The sequence below is a fragment of the Myotis davidii genome, unplaced genomic scaffold (genome assembly GCF_000327345.1).
Source record: "Myotis davidii unplaced genomic scaffold, ASM32734v1 scaffold641, whole genome shotgun sequence".
Lineage (NCBI taxonomy): Eukaryota > Metazoa > Chordata > Mammalia > Chiroptera > Vespertilionidae > Myotis > Myotis davidii.
The window spans coordinates 1,271,057-1,286,667 of NW_006293232.1; the positions used below are offsets into that span (position 1 = coordinate 1,271,057).

Sequence of the window (15,611 nt, forward strand, 5' to 3'; positions counted from 1 at the left end):
TGATTACTTTAGAAATGGAAATACTGTTTTGTATTTGATGGATATAGACCTTTGACCTGCAACTAACCAGTTTGTGGGGTCCTATCTTAAGTTCAGTAGATTAGAAAAATTATGAGGAGCATACATATGAAATACAGTCATGGAAGGGGGGTAAGAGAAGAAATTCTGGTCAGTCTGGATCCAGAAATGGCCCACCTCAGAAAGTGAGGATGAGAATTCTATTTCAGTTTAATCATTATTAATATGATAGTTCTCACTTTGAAATCTGGATAGTGCCATTAATTCACATGAGATTTTATGGTTTGCTACTGCTACTAATGAAGTTTTTTAAAATAAACAAAATGGCAACTGAATTTCTTAGGGTTGCCATACATTGCCACATGTAAGGAAAAACTCAGGTATATAGATTAGATGATATTTACTTAGAAGTGATTTTTAAGAACATGATTTGTTTTTTACTTTTGCTTAAAAAAAACTTCTAGACTAAAACAATAGAAAAAATTTATACACAGACGTGTGTGTGTATGTATATATGTACATATATATTTATACATACACAAATAACTCATTAATCCTCAGATGTAGTATATCTATTTTATAGATGAGAGAACTAAGGAATTTTAAGTACCTTGAAAAAGGCCACACAACCCAGGGCTTCTACATCTCTTTTATTGCATAAATATATACGTAGTAGATGCTCTGTACATGTTGAGTCAGTGAACTAGGGGTTAATGGAGAATTGGCTAATGTGCAAGGATGGGGAACTTTGTAGGCTTCATAGTGCATTATGAAGTGGCTATATTGATACTATGGCATAATGAAAGGGAAGTGGAATAGTACTAATTATAAGTAAAAGTTAAATCAGTTGTTACTATGAAATTTCCCAGTATTTCAGGATGACTTCTTCAGAGTACTGATTAAAGAAAGATCTAGAGACTTTGGAGAGAGTTCTTAGAAAAAGTAGGAAGGAAACAAAGACATTAAGATATTTCCTGCCGAAACCGGTTTGGCTCAGTGGATGGAGCGTCGGCTTGCGGACTGAGGGGTCCCAGGTTCGATTCCGGTCAAGGGCATGTACCTTGGTTGCGGGCACATCCCCAGTGGGGAGTGTGCAGGAGGCGGCTGATCGATGTTTCTCTCTCATCGATGTTTCTAACTCTCTGTCTCCTTTCCTCTCTGTAAAAACTCAATAAAATATATTTAAAAAAAAAAAGATATTTCCTGGTTCAACTTGATACACTGTTTTGAGCAACTTGAATTACTCCAAAGGAAGAATCTTCATGTAGGATTATTAGGAAGGCCTGACTCTAAAGGTAGAAATCTATCTGAAATAGTAAGGGCAGCTTAAGTATGATGATTCTCAGAGTTTATAATTATAAATCCCTTTTGTGGTGTTTCATGGTCATATCCTCCCACCCTTAGTATGATAGTAAATTGAATTTGGAGGTCCTCATTAAAATAAAATTCAGTCCCTGTCTTTGTACCTTTTTTGAAGAACTTAAGATGACTAGCAGTCATCTGATTAGAATGCATCTTATTAGAATGTGATTTATTCAATACACATTTGCTCAATTGAATATGCCTTTCTCTGAACAAGAGATTATAATAAGCATATATAGTGTAAATTCATTGGGAAGAATGTTATTAAATGTAGATGTATTAAATAAATGTTGTTACTAGATGCCATTTATATATTTTTCAGAATCAGCAATCTGAGTCCAGAACAAGAGCAGGGACTGTGGAAACAGAGGTAAATATCCTATATAATAAAGAGCTAATGGGCAAATGGTCGTCAACGTCGTAATGACTCAGACACTCAACACTGGTGAGAGAGGAATGGGGACCAGCCAGGCACAAATGAGCTCATGAGAGAGGAATGGGGACCAGCCAATGTGCGGCCCAGGAGAGGGACAAGCCACCCGTCCTGTGGTCCCGGGCGCCTACGGCCCCGGGCAAAGCTGCCCACCCACAGTCCCCTGCAGCTGCGGCCGGCTAGAGGGAAGGAAGCCCGGGTCCCAGATGCCTGCAACTGGCCAGAGGAGGGATTCCTGGGCCCCTGGGTGCAGAATGAGGCAGAGGCGGTTAGGGGTGATCAGGCCAGCAGGGGAGCATTTAGGGGCAATCAGGTAGGCAGGCGAGCTGTTAGAGTCAGTGGTCCCAGATTTCAAGAGGCAGTCGGACATCCCCCGAGCGGTCCTGGATTGGAGAGGGTTCCCCCTCCCCCCCCCCACTCGAATTTTGTGCACCCAGCCTCTGGTGTTAACATATTTTCTGAAGTATATTGAAAAGTATTTTTTAAATGCGATTTCCCATTAACCTTGTTACTTAGTCTTTTAAAAAAATCAATGATGTTTGGTAATATTTGGGGGGAAGAAAAATAACTTATCATTTGGTGCCAAAGCCCTTTTTCCTCTAATTATTCTTATTAATGTTTGGTTTCAGCCATAAATCCTCTGCAGCAATTCAGAATGAAACTCCAAAGAAAAAGCCCAAATTGGAATCTAAGCCATCTAATGGAGATAGGTAAAAATGAATTCCTTTAGCGAAAATCCAACTTAGTTGAAAACAGTTATAGTTGATTGCCAGTTACTACTAGGTGAAAGAACAGAAACATGTATCTTCTACATTGACTTCTTTGAGTCATTCAGAAGAGTAAACATAACAGTTAAAAAATTTTAACTTAATTTTGGCAATAAGAAAGTGGCACTGAACTATGTTGTTCTATTTGGGAAATAAATTTGGGTTTTGAAAAAAGGAAAACAAATCTGAATAGAGAACATTCTTTTTATCTTAATAATTCTTCAATGAAACACAAATCTAATTGTGATATTTTAAATTGGCCTGCTTTGAAAATGTTTTTAGATGTAAAGTATTATGAACGTGACTTTGTTTTAGTTCATTAGCCAAAAGTTTGCTGATGTTACTGTACAAATTGGCTGCCTATTGCTTTACACTAGAAGTATTGACCCCCTAAAAGCTAATACTGAATTATATTTCTGCAGGTGTATGTAATGTGTGCCATTAGTAAGGTAATTTGCCAGTTGCATCCATTTCTGTCAGGTACATATTTTTTTGCATTAGCCTTAAGGATGTTTGTGGAATTGTCTAATTTATGCAATTTGAACACTTGCTTATTTTCCTTCTACTTCATTTAACTCTGTTTTACTTTTTTCTTTTTAGTAGCTCTATAAATCAGTCAGCAGATAGTGGGGGAACAGACAATTTTGTCCTTATAAGTCAACTGAAAGAAGAAGTGATGTCACTTAAACGTCTCTTACAGCAGAGAGACCAGACCATTTTAGAAAAAGATAAAAAGGTAAGTACATGGCTCACTGAAGCCTGTAAAACTTACATTTTGACTCTTGCTTGATAAATGTGAATTTTATTAGACTTTCTTTAATAATTGGTAATGTTTGTTATACATGATTCTTGTAGGACACATAACAAAAGCCCAAATTGGAACCTAAGCCATTAGTGAAGATAGATAAAATAGACTTTCAGAATTTTTGTTCTAAGAGTCAGTAGAGAGCTAATTAGAATTGTTATAATTTCTGAACATTAGTTTTCAGTAAGCCTGTAATTTAAAATAGATCTAATGTATTAATTTGAAAATGAGATATATATGGTATATTATGTGGATTCTTAAGATTTAAGAAAGCATTTGAATATAGTTGGTGATAATCCAATCATGTATTTATTTCAGTTGAGATCAAATAACTGGTGAAAGTAAATTTGTGGTAATTTCCTGTGTTTTAGTCAGTGATTAGCATTATATGTCTAAAATCATTTTGTAGGAAGTATTCATGGGACTTGATCAAAAAGGATATCAAAATGTTCCCTATTTAGTGAAAAGTTCTGACACTCTCTGGGTGAACTTGAGCAGAATGTTTTCACCTTTTTGGATCTCAATTTTCTCATTTTAAAAATGAGAGTGTTAATGCCATCACATGGGATGGTTGTTACTATTAAATGAATGTGTAAAGTACTTACCACAGCTCCTCGCATGTGTAAGTGCTCATAATGCTATTACTGTTCTAAGACTCAATAGAGACTCTCATCTTTGAGGGTAGAACCTACGTTTGTACTTGTTTTATTGTCGTAGACTAGTTTATTCTATTTCAGATATCTTATGCAGTAGGAAAATATTACAAACATTAATTTTAAAATTATAATTTGACTAGAAGCCCAGTGCGTGAAATCACACAGCCCCACCCACCCACGCCAGTCTTTGGTTGTTATGGCGTTAGGGCCACAGTCCTTTTATAATATAGATTATAAAAATGTACGTGAATTACCTGTTTCTAAGTATCTATAGTAGTGCTTCAGTTTGAGCTAGTTTTTCCTCTGGCATTCAACAACTTTAATGTTACATTTTCCCATACCTTGATGGTTTAGCGGATCTAATTTTTTTTCAATACATTTGTACCTTATTTTAAGCAAATTCAGTATAGGAAATTTAGGATTGACATAAGAAAAATAGGATAGTTGTAAGTGTCTTATTTGTTAGGGTCATTTTTTATTGCAGGATTTTTTATATTAGTGGGCTTTTATGGAAATTTGTTTCATGCTCAAAATCTCAGAGACATTTCTATTGCACTAAGATGGGAATATCTGTATTAACCCAGATAAAGGTTAAATAAAATGGTAAGTTTACTATAATAATGTTTCCAAAACCAAGTAGTAATGAATTGTGGAATTTTGACTTTTTTAGCTACTTTTCCTTTTCCTAGCATAATTATTCTATATTAGTGCATACATTGAGTTTTCTGCTTTTGTTAGTGTTCCTTTTTTCTTAAAAAACACTAACGGGTATGGGGATTAGCAGTGATGTAAGGAAAGTAATAATTTTAAGTCTAAAGTAGTTACATATTTGCAGTTTTTCTTATAAATGTAAATCTAAGACAACCAAGTTATTTTCTTGAATTTATTTCACTTTATTTAGTGATTTCTAGAGCCAGCCTGCCTATTTCTAGAGGAAGAGGAATAGAAATATTCATGAGAGAGAAACAACATTGACTGGCCGCCTCCTGCACACTGCCTACTGGGTGGGGGATCCAGCCTACAACCCAGGCATGTGCCCTGACCAGGAATCAAATCAGTGACCTTTTGGTTGCTGGATCCACCCTCAACCCCTGAGCCACACTAGCTGGGCTGAAGCCCTTAATAAAAACAAAAAGGCAACTTTTCAAAAGTTTAAATGATGGTTTAATATTATTTTAACATTAAAATTATACTAAAGTAGACAATTTATCATTTCACAAAGCAGAAATTATAGATATGTTATAAAACTCAGGAAGCCATTGTTAACATCTTCCATTTTTATAATGAATTGTGAGTTTATGGTAAAGAATATTTAAAATGATCTCATACACATATACGTATATATGGTGTTTTTTGTTTTTATTAGTTAACTGAACTAAAGGCAGACTTTCAGTACCAAGAATCAAACTTGAGAACAAAGATGAACAGTATGGAAAAAGCTCACAAAGAAACTGTGGAACAACTTCAGGTAAGTGACATTATTTATATACACTATAAGAGGAAAGCTAAACTTCATTAATAGTATTCATTGCCTTTGGTGGGTATTGGTATTCCCGTTTTATGCATATTTGGTGCATTTTCAGCTTTGATTTAGATTTCACAATAGTTCTTAATCCTACACCCATTAAAAGTTATTGCTTAATCCTATTCCCATTAAAAGAAATCACTCAATAGGGGATTCAATATTAATTTTGAAAACTTCTGCCTAAACATCAAATGAAATTTTTAGAGGAGGATGGCTTTACAGTGATCATTGTAAAGCAAAACATTAAATATTGGATATGTGAAAACAAGGTCTTTAGTACATTGTGCAGTTATTCTTCCTATTTCCTCCCACATAATGGGAAGGGAGATGGGTGTAGAAAACTAATTTTCAGGGCCTCAAGTGGAGGAACTTTACATTGTTTGCAGTGATGTAAGGCACTAGGTCAATCTCAAAATACTGATAAGCATATATACTCAGTAGGATTTTTATATAGCAAACAACTGAATGATGAAGCCAAGAGTCACCACAGTTACAAAGAAGGTAATATCTCATGTCTGGCACACTGAGATGGAGAGCATCCAAGTTTTTTCTCATCTAGGTTTCATAAATTTAGAAATTAGACCACATTAAATTAATTACATATCCTATTGGTTTATGGTCTTTCATTGTAGAATTAATCTTTGGGTAACAGGGTTTTCAGAAGTTTTAAGAGCATAGCACATGCCAGCACACAGCTTTAGACTCTTGATGGGAGAGTGCAGCTTGGGAAGTAAGGATTTTGCCCTATTTTTTGTTTTTTGTTTTAAACAATGCAACACCAAAGAATATTTGCTGTGTCTATCTTTTGGCTTTGTATTCTTCATCAATAGTTTAAATTGTGTAAGATTAGAATTAGATTTAGGAAAACCTGTTGAAATTTGAAGTACAAGTTATTTACTCTTATCTCTGTCTACGCTACTCTTAACTTATTCTTTGTACTATTACAAAGAATTTTGAAGAGAAATCTTGCATGGAACCTGGCACATAATAGGCATTCAGGTAATTCTTTGAATGCGTGGTGATTTATGTAACTGCCCCTTTTCCCTCTGTCCTGGGAGATTCCCCATATATTAGATTTCTTATGCATTATTGTTTATCATCACCAGCAAGTATTAGTTTTACTTTTATTTTTAGTGAACTGTGTTCACTAATTATTTTTATTTTTATTTACTCTTATTTTCCTCATTCAGTTATTAATGTTGAATGATTACCTGGGAACAAAATCTTCTGTATGATGACCTCTGTTCTGATTCAATGTGGTATAACCAAAACTCTGGAGTTAATCCAGAATGAAGTAACAGAAAAACTGTGAGCGGTATTTAAATATGATAAAACTTAGTACTTCTGTTCAAAAGAGCAGTTTATTGTCTCATTTTTTAGTGTATTTACAGTATTTACTATATTTACTATCTTTGTCATTTTAGCCTGATTGGCATGTTAAGCCGACCTCTTGATTGATAGCTAAGTTTTCATATGAGAGAATAATGACTAGTATTTATATAGAAGTATGACATTTTCAATGTGAGTTTACATAGTCTATCATTTTTTGCTCCTTAAGATAACTTGGTTATGTGGTATGAAACTGTGTTCACATAATTAGTTGGAAGTGACATAGAAACCTATATCTTTTGACTTTGATTTGACTGTACTTTCTCCTGTTCTATAGTTTTCTTACCATCTCATGTTACTTAGATTTTCTGTTTCATTCTTGTTATCAGACCACTTTCACATATCTGGAGTCATTCTATTACAGCTAAATACCCTCTTTTAATCCCATTCCCTTTAGCAACCATGTACTAGTAGGTGAGTAAATATAGTTAACTCTTTGACTTATCTTTTTGTGATAAGAAACTGAACCCTGTAGCAGGAAATTTACCTTACTCTATAATAGCTCTCAAAACTTATTAAACTTTCAAATCTGGGGGGAAAAAGCATTGAGCATAACAAGAAAAAATTGCACAAAATACCAAAAAAACACACCCACAAACACCCTAAATTACCTAAAATATCAAGAATCACAAATTAAAGTAGCTGCCTTTCATTTAGGAGTTGATGAAAGAGGATAGAGTACTAACATTTGAGTGCCTACTATGTAGGAGCTACTGTGTTTGGCTAAGTGTTTTATATATTTACTAGAGGTCCGGTGCTTGAATTCATGCACCAGTGGTGTCCCTCGGCCTGGCCTGTGAGATGGGGCTGAAACCGGCTCTCCAACATCTCCTGAGGGGTCCTGGATTGCAAAAGGGCACAGGCCAGGCCGAGGTACCCCACTAGTGCACGATTGGGGTCGGGGAGGGACCGTGGGAGGGCTCCACGGCATGTCCGATCCGTCTCGCTCAGTCCTGATCTGCTGGACCCCAGCGGCAAGCTAACCTACCGGTTGGAGCATTTCCTCCTGGTGGTCAGTGCATGTCAGAGCGACTGGCCGACCAGTCGGCTATCTGCCCCCTGGTGATCAGTGCACGTCATAGCGAGCAGTTGAGTGGCCTTAGCATATTATTAGCATATTACACTTTGATTGGTTGAATGGTCAACCAGACACTTAACATATTAGACTTTTATTAATAGGATTTAGTTCTTTCAACTCCTGTTATGGGGGGGTGAAGTTTCTGTTTACCTGTGAAAAAATAGACTCCGGATTACATAGCAGATAAGTAGCAGAGCCAGGATTCAAAGCAGGATATGTGTGCTTCCTATTCTAGATAACCTTTTGGTTAGGCCAGCATTTCTAAACATTTGTAACTTAACTTGCTTAAGAGCTTTAAAATAATGTAATGGATTTTTAAGGGTGTGTAATAAAGAAGTTATATTAGCATATAAATTTTGAGTGCTTATATTTAAATGTTGCATTATAAAATATATTTTTGTACCTATATTAGAATAGACAGTTTGAGGCTTGTCTCCATTTAACAACTGGTGTACTGTTTATTTTTCTGAAAGGCATTTTTTTTAACATAATTTATTGGCAATTGAATTTATTAGTGTCATGATTAGGAGATTGAATATATAAGTACAGGTTGAAAATTAGCTGCTATAGAATTAAAAAGGGAAAATTGCTATCATTACCGAATTTTTTACTTCTGGTATTTCATACTTAAAATGTGAAAATTAAAAACTCATTTCCCCCCCATCACTGGTTCTGCCCCCAGCCCAGGCCTGATGCCTCTGGCCCAGGCGTCAGGCCTGGGCAGGGGACCCCCAGACCCCTCCGATTGCTGGCTTTGCCCCTTGCCCAGGCCTAACGCCTCTGGCCTAGGCGTCCGGCCCGGGCAGCGGGGACCTGCAGTGGCAGTGGGGGACACCGCGATAGCGCGGGCTCCGCCCCTGCCCCTGCCCCCCTGGGTTTCCGATCACTGTCAGTGGCAGGGGGCTTCTTCCTGCTTTCCCTTTCGCCTCCCTGCATTGTGCCTACATATGCAAATTAACCGCCATCTTTGTTGTCAATTAACTGCCATCTGAGTTGGCAGTTAATTTGCATATAGCCCTGATTAGCCAATGAAAAGGGTAACGTCGTACGCCAATTACCATTTTTCTCTTTTATTAGTGTAGACTAGAGGCCCAGTGCACAGATTCATGCACCAGTGGGGTCCCTCGGCCTGACCTGCAGGATCAGGCCAAAACCAGCTCTCCAACATCCCCTGAGGGGTCCTGGACTGTGAAAGGCGCAGGCCAGGCCAAGTGACCCCACCGGTGCACTATCGGGCCTGGGGAGGGATGCAGGGGAGGGGCTGTGGGAGGGCTCCAGAGCCTGTCAGGCCTGTCTTGCTCAGTCCCAATCAGCCAGACCCCAGCAGCAAGCTAATCTACCTATTAGAACATCTTCCCCCTGGTGGTCAGTGCACATCATAGCGAGCAGTTGAGCAGCCTTAGCATATCATTAGCATATTATGCTTTGATTGGTTGAATGGCTGACCAGACGACTGGACACTTAGCATATTAGGCTTTTATTAGGATAACTTACAGATCTGATAGAGATCTCTTTGAAGCAAATTTGCAGACATATCCTTTTTCATGCTCTTCATAAATTTGTATTTTAAAATTTGTTAAGATACTTCTTTTTTGGCCAGTGAGTCTATTTCAACTATAAATTAAATCTGTATCTAACAAATAATACTGCCATTTGCAACAACATGGATCACTCTTGAAAATATGCTAAGGAAATAAATGTCAGACAGAAAAAGTCAAGACCTATATGATTTTACTCATATATGAGATACAAAACTGGAATCAACAAATGAATAGACAAGACAAACAACAACTCATAGACACGGATAACAATATGGTTACCAGAGGGAAGCACGTGGGGAAGAGGTAGTAAAGTGGTAAAAGAGGTCAAATATATGGTGTTGGAAGGAGATTTGACTTTGGGTGGTGAACACACAATGGAGTTTTCAGATGATCTGTAATAGAATTGTAATTATACACCTGGAACCTATATAATAATTTTATTAACCAACTAGAGGCCTGATGCACGAAATTTGTGCAAGGGGCTCGGCCCCCACCACCGTGGCGGCTGCCTCTGCCTTGGCCCCCGCCCGCCATGGCAGCAGTCTCAGCCCTTGCAGCCCCGGCTTTGTTCAGAAGGTTGTCCGGTCTAATTGGCATATTAGCTTTTATTATTATAGATGTCACCTCAAAAAAGAAAGGAAGAAAACAATTAAAATCTACATTTGACTAGGACTGGTCAGCTGAGTAATAGGCAGTTGATCATGATCACTAACTGTCAGGCATTTTTAATGATTTGTCCTCTGAATTTCTCAACTTTAGTTTTAAGGAAAAATAAAAATCCTTTAAAAAAAATTTTTTTAAATATATTCTATCGATTTTTTACAGAGAGGAAGGGAAAGGGATAGAGAGTTAGAAACATCGATGAGAGAGAAACATCGATCAGCTGCCTCCTGCACACCTCCTACTGGGGATGTGCCCACAACTAAGGTACATGCCCTTGACTGGAATCGAGCTTGGGACCCTTTAGTCCGCAGGCCCATGCTCTATCCACTGAGCCAAACCGGTCAAGGCCCTTTTAAATTCTTGATGGTTTTCTAAATTTGAAATTGAAATTCTTAATTACCACCTTAAATATTGAACAACCAAGAACAGAGAAATGCTGTTAATTATGGGGTCAAACATGAAAAAAAAACTTTTGATTTACAAATATAATATTGCTCTAAGAATATTTGCATTTTGGAGGTCATAGGTATTAATTAGGGAGAGTTTGGAAAAGAGTGGGGAAGTGAAAGCACAAAGCCTGCAAAGGTTTCTGTTTCATGAAACTGCTTTTAAGATGGTATGCAGAGAAGGCAGGGTGTTATGTTGCCATAGAAAGGCTAAAGTTAGGGTAGAAGATGAAGCACTGAGGTTAAAATGGAGTCTACCTAAATAATAAGAACTCTTCAGACTTGTGAAGGGAAAAGGTTTGGAAATATAACCAGAGGATATCTTTTAAAATTCTGTTATTTTAGGTCAGTGCTCAGATTTCAAACTATTGTCGGCACTCTCCCCATTTTGGCTCAAAAGCTCCGAAAGGATATGATCATTAATGTACTTGTATATATGGAGAGTCATTACAGTGGGGCCTTGACTTATGAGTGTCCTGACTAACGAGTTTTTCGAGATACGAGCCATCTCTCGGCCGATTTTTTGCTTTTGAGTTGCGAGCTAAAATTCGGGTTATGAGCCAGCTTCAGATACCCCACCGCTAGTTGGCACAGCAAACGTCACAGTGAATGCTACAACATCAGCCCAGCATCACATGTCTCACTCGTTCACTTTATGATTTGACATACAAGTAATTTGAGTTACGAGCTCCATCATGGAATGAATTAAACTCGTAAGTCAGGGCCCCACTGTATTTACATTTCCATAGTCAGGAGATTACATAGGGAGATAGTCAAAATATGACACAGCACATTGGCTCAAGGATATTGTCTTCGTCAGTGGTGGATGCAACATTTGAATGAAATGCAAATTCAGTTCCTATCGATGACAATGTGAAATTCTGAATCTTTAGAAAAAAAAACTTCACCCTTTAATGAAACTAAAAATGATGATATAACTGCTCAAATTATATCAAAGCCAGCACAAAATGGCAATTAAAAGAACAAAAATAAGATTAGGAAGAATGGTTCTGATGGGTATTTTTTTTAAGTATTGAATATCATGAAGCTTAGAGTCTTTGTGGCAAAGTAATAAAGTCAGCATTTTGCAAAAAGGACTTCTTCAGTTTATTCTGTTAATTGGTGAGCATAAAATAAAAGGCTTTGTACATTTCGTAGGGAAATACTCCTTCCAGATCATCACTTGAGTCATTTGATCTTATTCATCATAAAATAAAACTTTTCACTTCATGTTTATATGATTAAGAGCCAAACTTTTTTTTCTATTTAAAATGTTTATTCTTGCCCTGGCCAGTGTGGCTTAGTGGTTGAGCATCAACCTATGAACTAGGAGGTCAAGGTTCAATTCCCAGTCAGGGTACATGCCCTGGTTGCTGGCTCGATCCCCAGTAAGGGGGTGTATAGAAGGCAGCTAATCAATGATTCTCTCTCATCATTGATGTTTCTCTCCCTTCCTCTCTGAAGTCAGTAAAAATATATTTATAAAAAATAATAATAAAATAAAATGTTGACTCTCTTTTAAGCAGATTCACTTTAAGTTGCCTGTTTTTTTTAAAATGATATCCTTAGACAACAATTGTATTGACATTTACAAACCAATCTATAATTTTCCATCTACATAGCCAGAGTTAAAGAGATGAATCTAAGTATACTCTTACTTGTTAGTGTTTCAATGAAATCTTGTTCTGTAAGTGAAAAAAAAAGCATTAATTAAGTAGTAGTCTTCAGCATGTCTTAATATTTCAAATATTGTTAATCTTAAATCTTTTAAATGTTTTTGTCTCCCACAGGCCAAAAACAGAGAACTACTCAAACAGGTTGCTGCATTGTCAAAGGGTAAAAAGTTTGACAAAAGTGGAAGTATACTAACATCCCCCTGAGAGAGTTATTGATTTAATGCTTCTGCTGAAAATGTAAATTTGAAAAAATTTCAGTAAAGCCCTTAAATTCTGTGTAGTGAAAAAATATTTTTGCACACCAAATGAATTGGCATATTTCCTATTCACTTTTGTAACTGATAAGCATTTTTAAGTTGTAAAACATCCAAATAAAACTTCAACTGGTTTGAAGTAACTTTATATTATTTGATATCCAGGAACTTTTTTGCCAGCAATAGTATTAAACAGTTGTAAAGGAATGCATGAGTAGTGCTTTTTATAAAATGTAACATGCAATAATAGAGTAGGTATGGTTTTAAGAAATCATAGAAGCAGGGTTTTGTTTTGTTTTTTTGTTTTACAACATGCTAATTTCAAATAAACAGTTTTCAATTTAGAAATACAAAAGCTTTTAAACAAGGAAAATGGTGAACACTGGGTTTTTTTTTTGGTGATTGTTTTTTCATTTTGCATCAACATTGATTTAGGAATCATGGTGCTTTTATTAAATGAGCTTCAGAGAATATGTAAATATGTTTTTAAATTTACATAATTAACATTAGTTAGTATACTAGTATTTTGATTATTGGTATAGGAATTAATGTTTCTTGTACAGTACTCAAGGTAAAATGTGTTTTGTTTTGTATAAACTGTGGATTTTTACTTACAAGTGCCTTTTTGCCACCTAATGTTTTTATTTATAGGAATGTTGATCTTTTGTACATAGTTGTTTTAAAAATCATGTTTAATAAATGTTTGTATATAAATGCATATGTATAGGAGCCTATTTCAAAAGGAAATCAAACTTGCTAGTAAAATGTTTGAGGTTGCATTAAGAACTGATAGTGCATATAAACTTTAGATGATTTTATGGTTTGTTTCTGTGTAATATGGGAAGTTGTTGGTCATTGAATTCATTGAATTAGTCAAAATACTTCCCAAAGATTTAATTTTAAATCACTTCTGATAGAGTAATTTTATTTTTATGTGGTATGGCTTCATGTTCATATTTTATAAGTTACATGTTTTGATTTATTTTTCTTTTATAAAAAATTTAAAAATTTATAATTTTTCTGCAGTGGTCCATATATATGCTTTCCTTATAATATGTGGTTATCTAAGTTAATATTTATGTACACCATACTTAATTTGTAAGTTTAAAGCAAATCTGGAAAAAATTAAATAACTTTTAAATCAATCTGTGACTATCTTTGAATAAATTGGAATCTTGTTTAAGATTCAGGTACTATTTATAAGAAAATTATATAAGAGTCTTTAAAATTGTCTATAAAAGATTAAGGTAGGGTGGGATAGGTTATGGGAAGTTATTGACTAATTATATTCTGATCCATCTGTTTTCAGCCTGTAATGGAATTGATGGCCTACTTAATATATGCCAGTTCAGACTTGTATTTAAATTTTAAAGCATCAGGCATTGCTAGTATATTGGATAGAGTGGAAGAGTTCTTTCTCTTAGGAATTTATGAGCAGGGTAAATTTGTTTGAAGTAAATTGATTATTAAATTTGTCAGTTTTGGAAAGGTTTGTTTTTAAGCAAGCAATGATTATGAATCTCATCAAAGGTCATCTTTTCTCAGAACACAGGATAATTGTAATTGTAATATGACTCATGTTTCAGTAGATTATTCCTATGGTCATTCATTATAAAATAATATAAAATAATTCCTTGCCAAATTTGAAAACATAATCTAGGGTAATTTTCAAGTAATAGCAAAAGACTGAATCTGTAAGACTTGGAAGAACTAAACCAGTTTATTTTTATGAGATCCTTATATGTAATGTTCTTCATAAATTTCAGTACTTTGAACAATGCTAGATACTGCCTCCTTATCACAGATTTTAATGTTTTATATTCTGATTATAGTCATTTGACAATCCACTGTGGTTATTATGGTTTTAAATTAAGATGTATAGTAGTTCTTACACCGTTTTTGGAGCTGCTGCAAAGGAAAGGTGCCCCTTCCCACTTTTTTAGGTAACATTGAAAATTGAAAATCAATCTAAATAATTAAACTTTGCTAAAATCTTTTAGGGGTTTCACAGTATTTAGCACTAATTAAATGCCCTCTCTTTATCCCATGACTTTATTTTATCACTTAAAATTATTTCAATTGTATTAGCAATTGAGTCCCAGTCCCGGATCTATAGTGTATTGACATAATGAGCTGATATTCTTTAAATGTGGACCTGTAAGGAGATACTATGGTGTGCTGTATTGTGCTTTTTAGCCTGTTTTCAGCTATTAGCATTTACCAGTGTGGATCATTTTGGCTCAAGCTATTTATGTATTAATAGCCTGTGAATATTACAGTCCTTTTTAGATTGTATTGGTCTAAATATGCATTCTGAGGTAAACCTGTTAAGCTGTTCACATGTATAGACTTAAAATACTGTACTTGTACACATCCAACTGTTGACATTTTGTACTTTTTTCTAAATCTAATATTTCACAATAAAACTTGTCAAAAGCTTTGTATTAGTTTCCTATTGCTGCTGTAACAAATTACCACAAACCTAGTGGTTTAAAACAGCAAAGATTTCCTTATGTTCTGGAGGCCAGAAGTCCAAAATCAATTTCCCTGGCTAAAGTCAGGGTATTGACAGCACTGGTTTCTTCATGAAACTCTAGTGGAGAATACAATTCCTTGCCTTTTCCAGCTTCTGGGGCTGCATTTCTTGCATTCTGTGGCTCTTTGCCCCTTCCTCCATCTTAACAGCTAAAAGTTTAGTATCTTTCAGTCTCTGCCTCCATTATCATATGCTCTCCTCTCTTTGGTTGTAGTGTCTCCTTCTGCTCCCTCTTATAAAGACACTAGAGGCCTGGTGTATGAATTCGTGCACAGGTGGGTCCCTCAGCCTGGCCGGCAATTGGGGCCTATCAGGGCCAGCCGGCCGGGGGAGGGACCGCGGGAGATTGGCTGGCTGCAGAGGTTAGCTGTGAGAGTGCACTGACCACCAGGTGGCAGCTCCTGCATTGAGTGTCTGCCCCTGGTGGTCAGTGCACATCATAGCAACTGGTCGACTGCTTGT

At 36.0% G+C, this 15,611-nt stretch overlaps 1 protein-coding gene across 3 annotated transcripts in view; it reads left to right on the forward strand.

Annotated features, from left to right (window-relative positions):
• Positions 1-15,055, forward strand: part of FAM76B (family with sequence similarity 76 member B) — a 23,177-nt gene extending 8,122 nt beyond the window's left edge. For 2 of the 3 annotated variants that reach the window (XM_006766863.2, XM_006766865.2), the window contains exons 6-10: positions 1,703-1,750; positions 2,443-2,523; positions 3,181-3,316; positions 5,408-5,509; positions 12,474-15,055. In XM_006766863.2, coding sequence (XP_006766926.1) covers positions 1,703-1,750; positions 2,443-2,523; positions 3,181-3,316; positions 5,408-5,509; positions 12,474-12,563 — 457 coding nt within the window. In that variant the 3' untranslated portion in view covers positions 12,564-15,055. The remainder of the gene's footprint in view (positions 1-1,702; positions 1,751-2,442; positions 2,524-3,180; positions 3,317-5,407; positions 5,510-12,473) is intronic. The other variant, XM_006766864.2, reaches the window with a different exon arrangement.
• Positions 15,056-15,611: the final 556 nt, after the last annotated feature.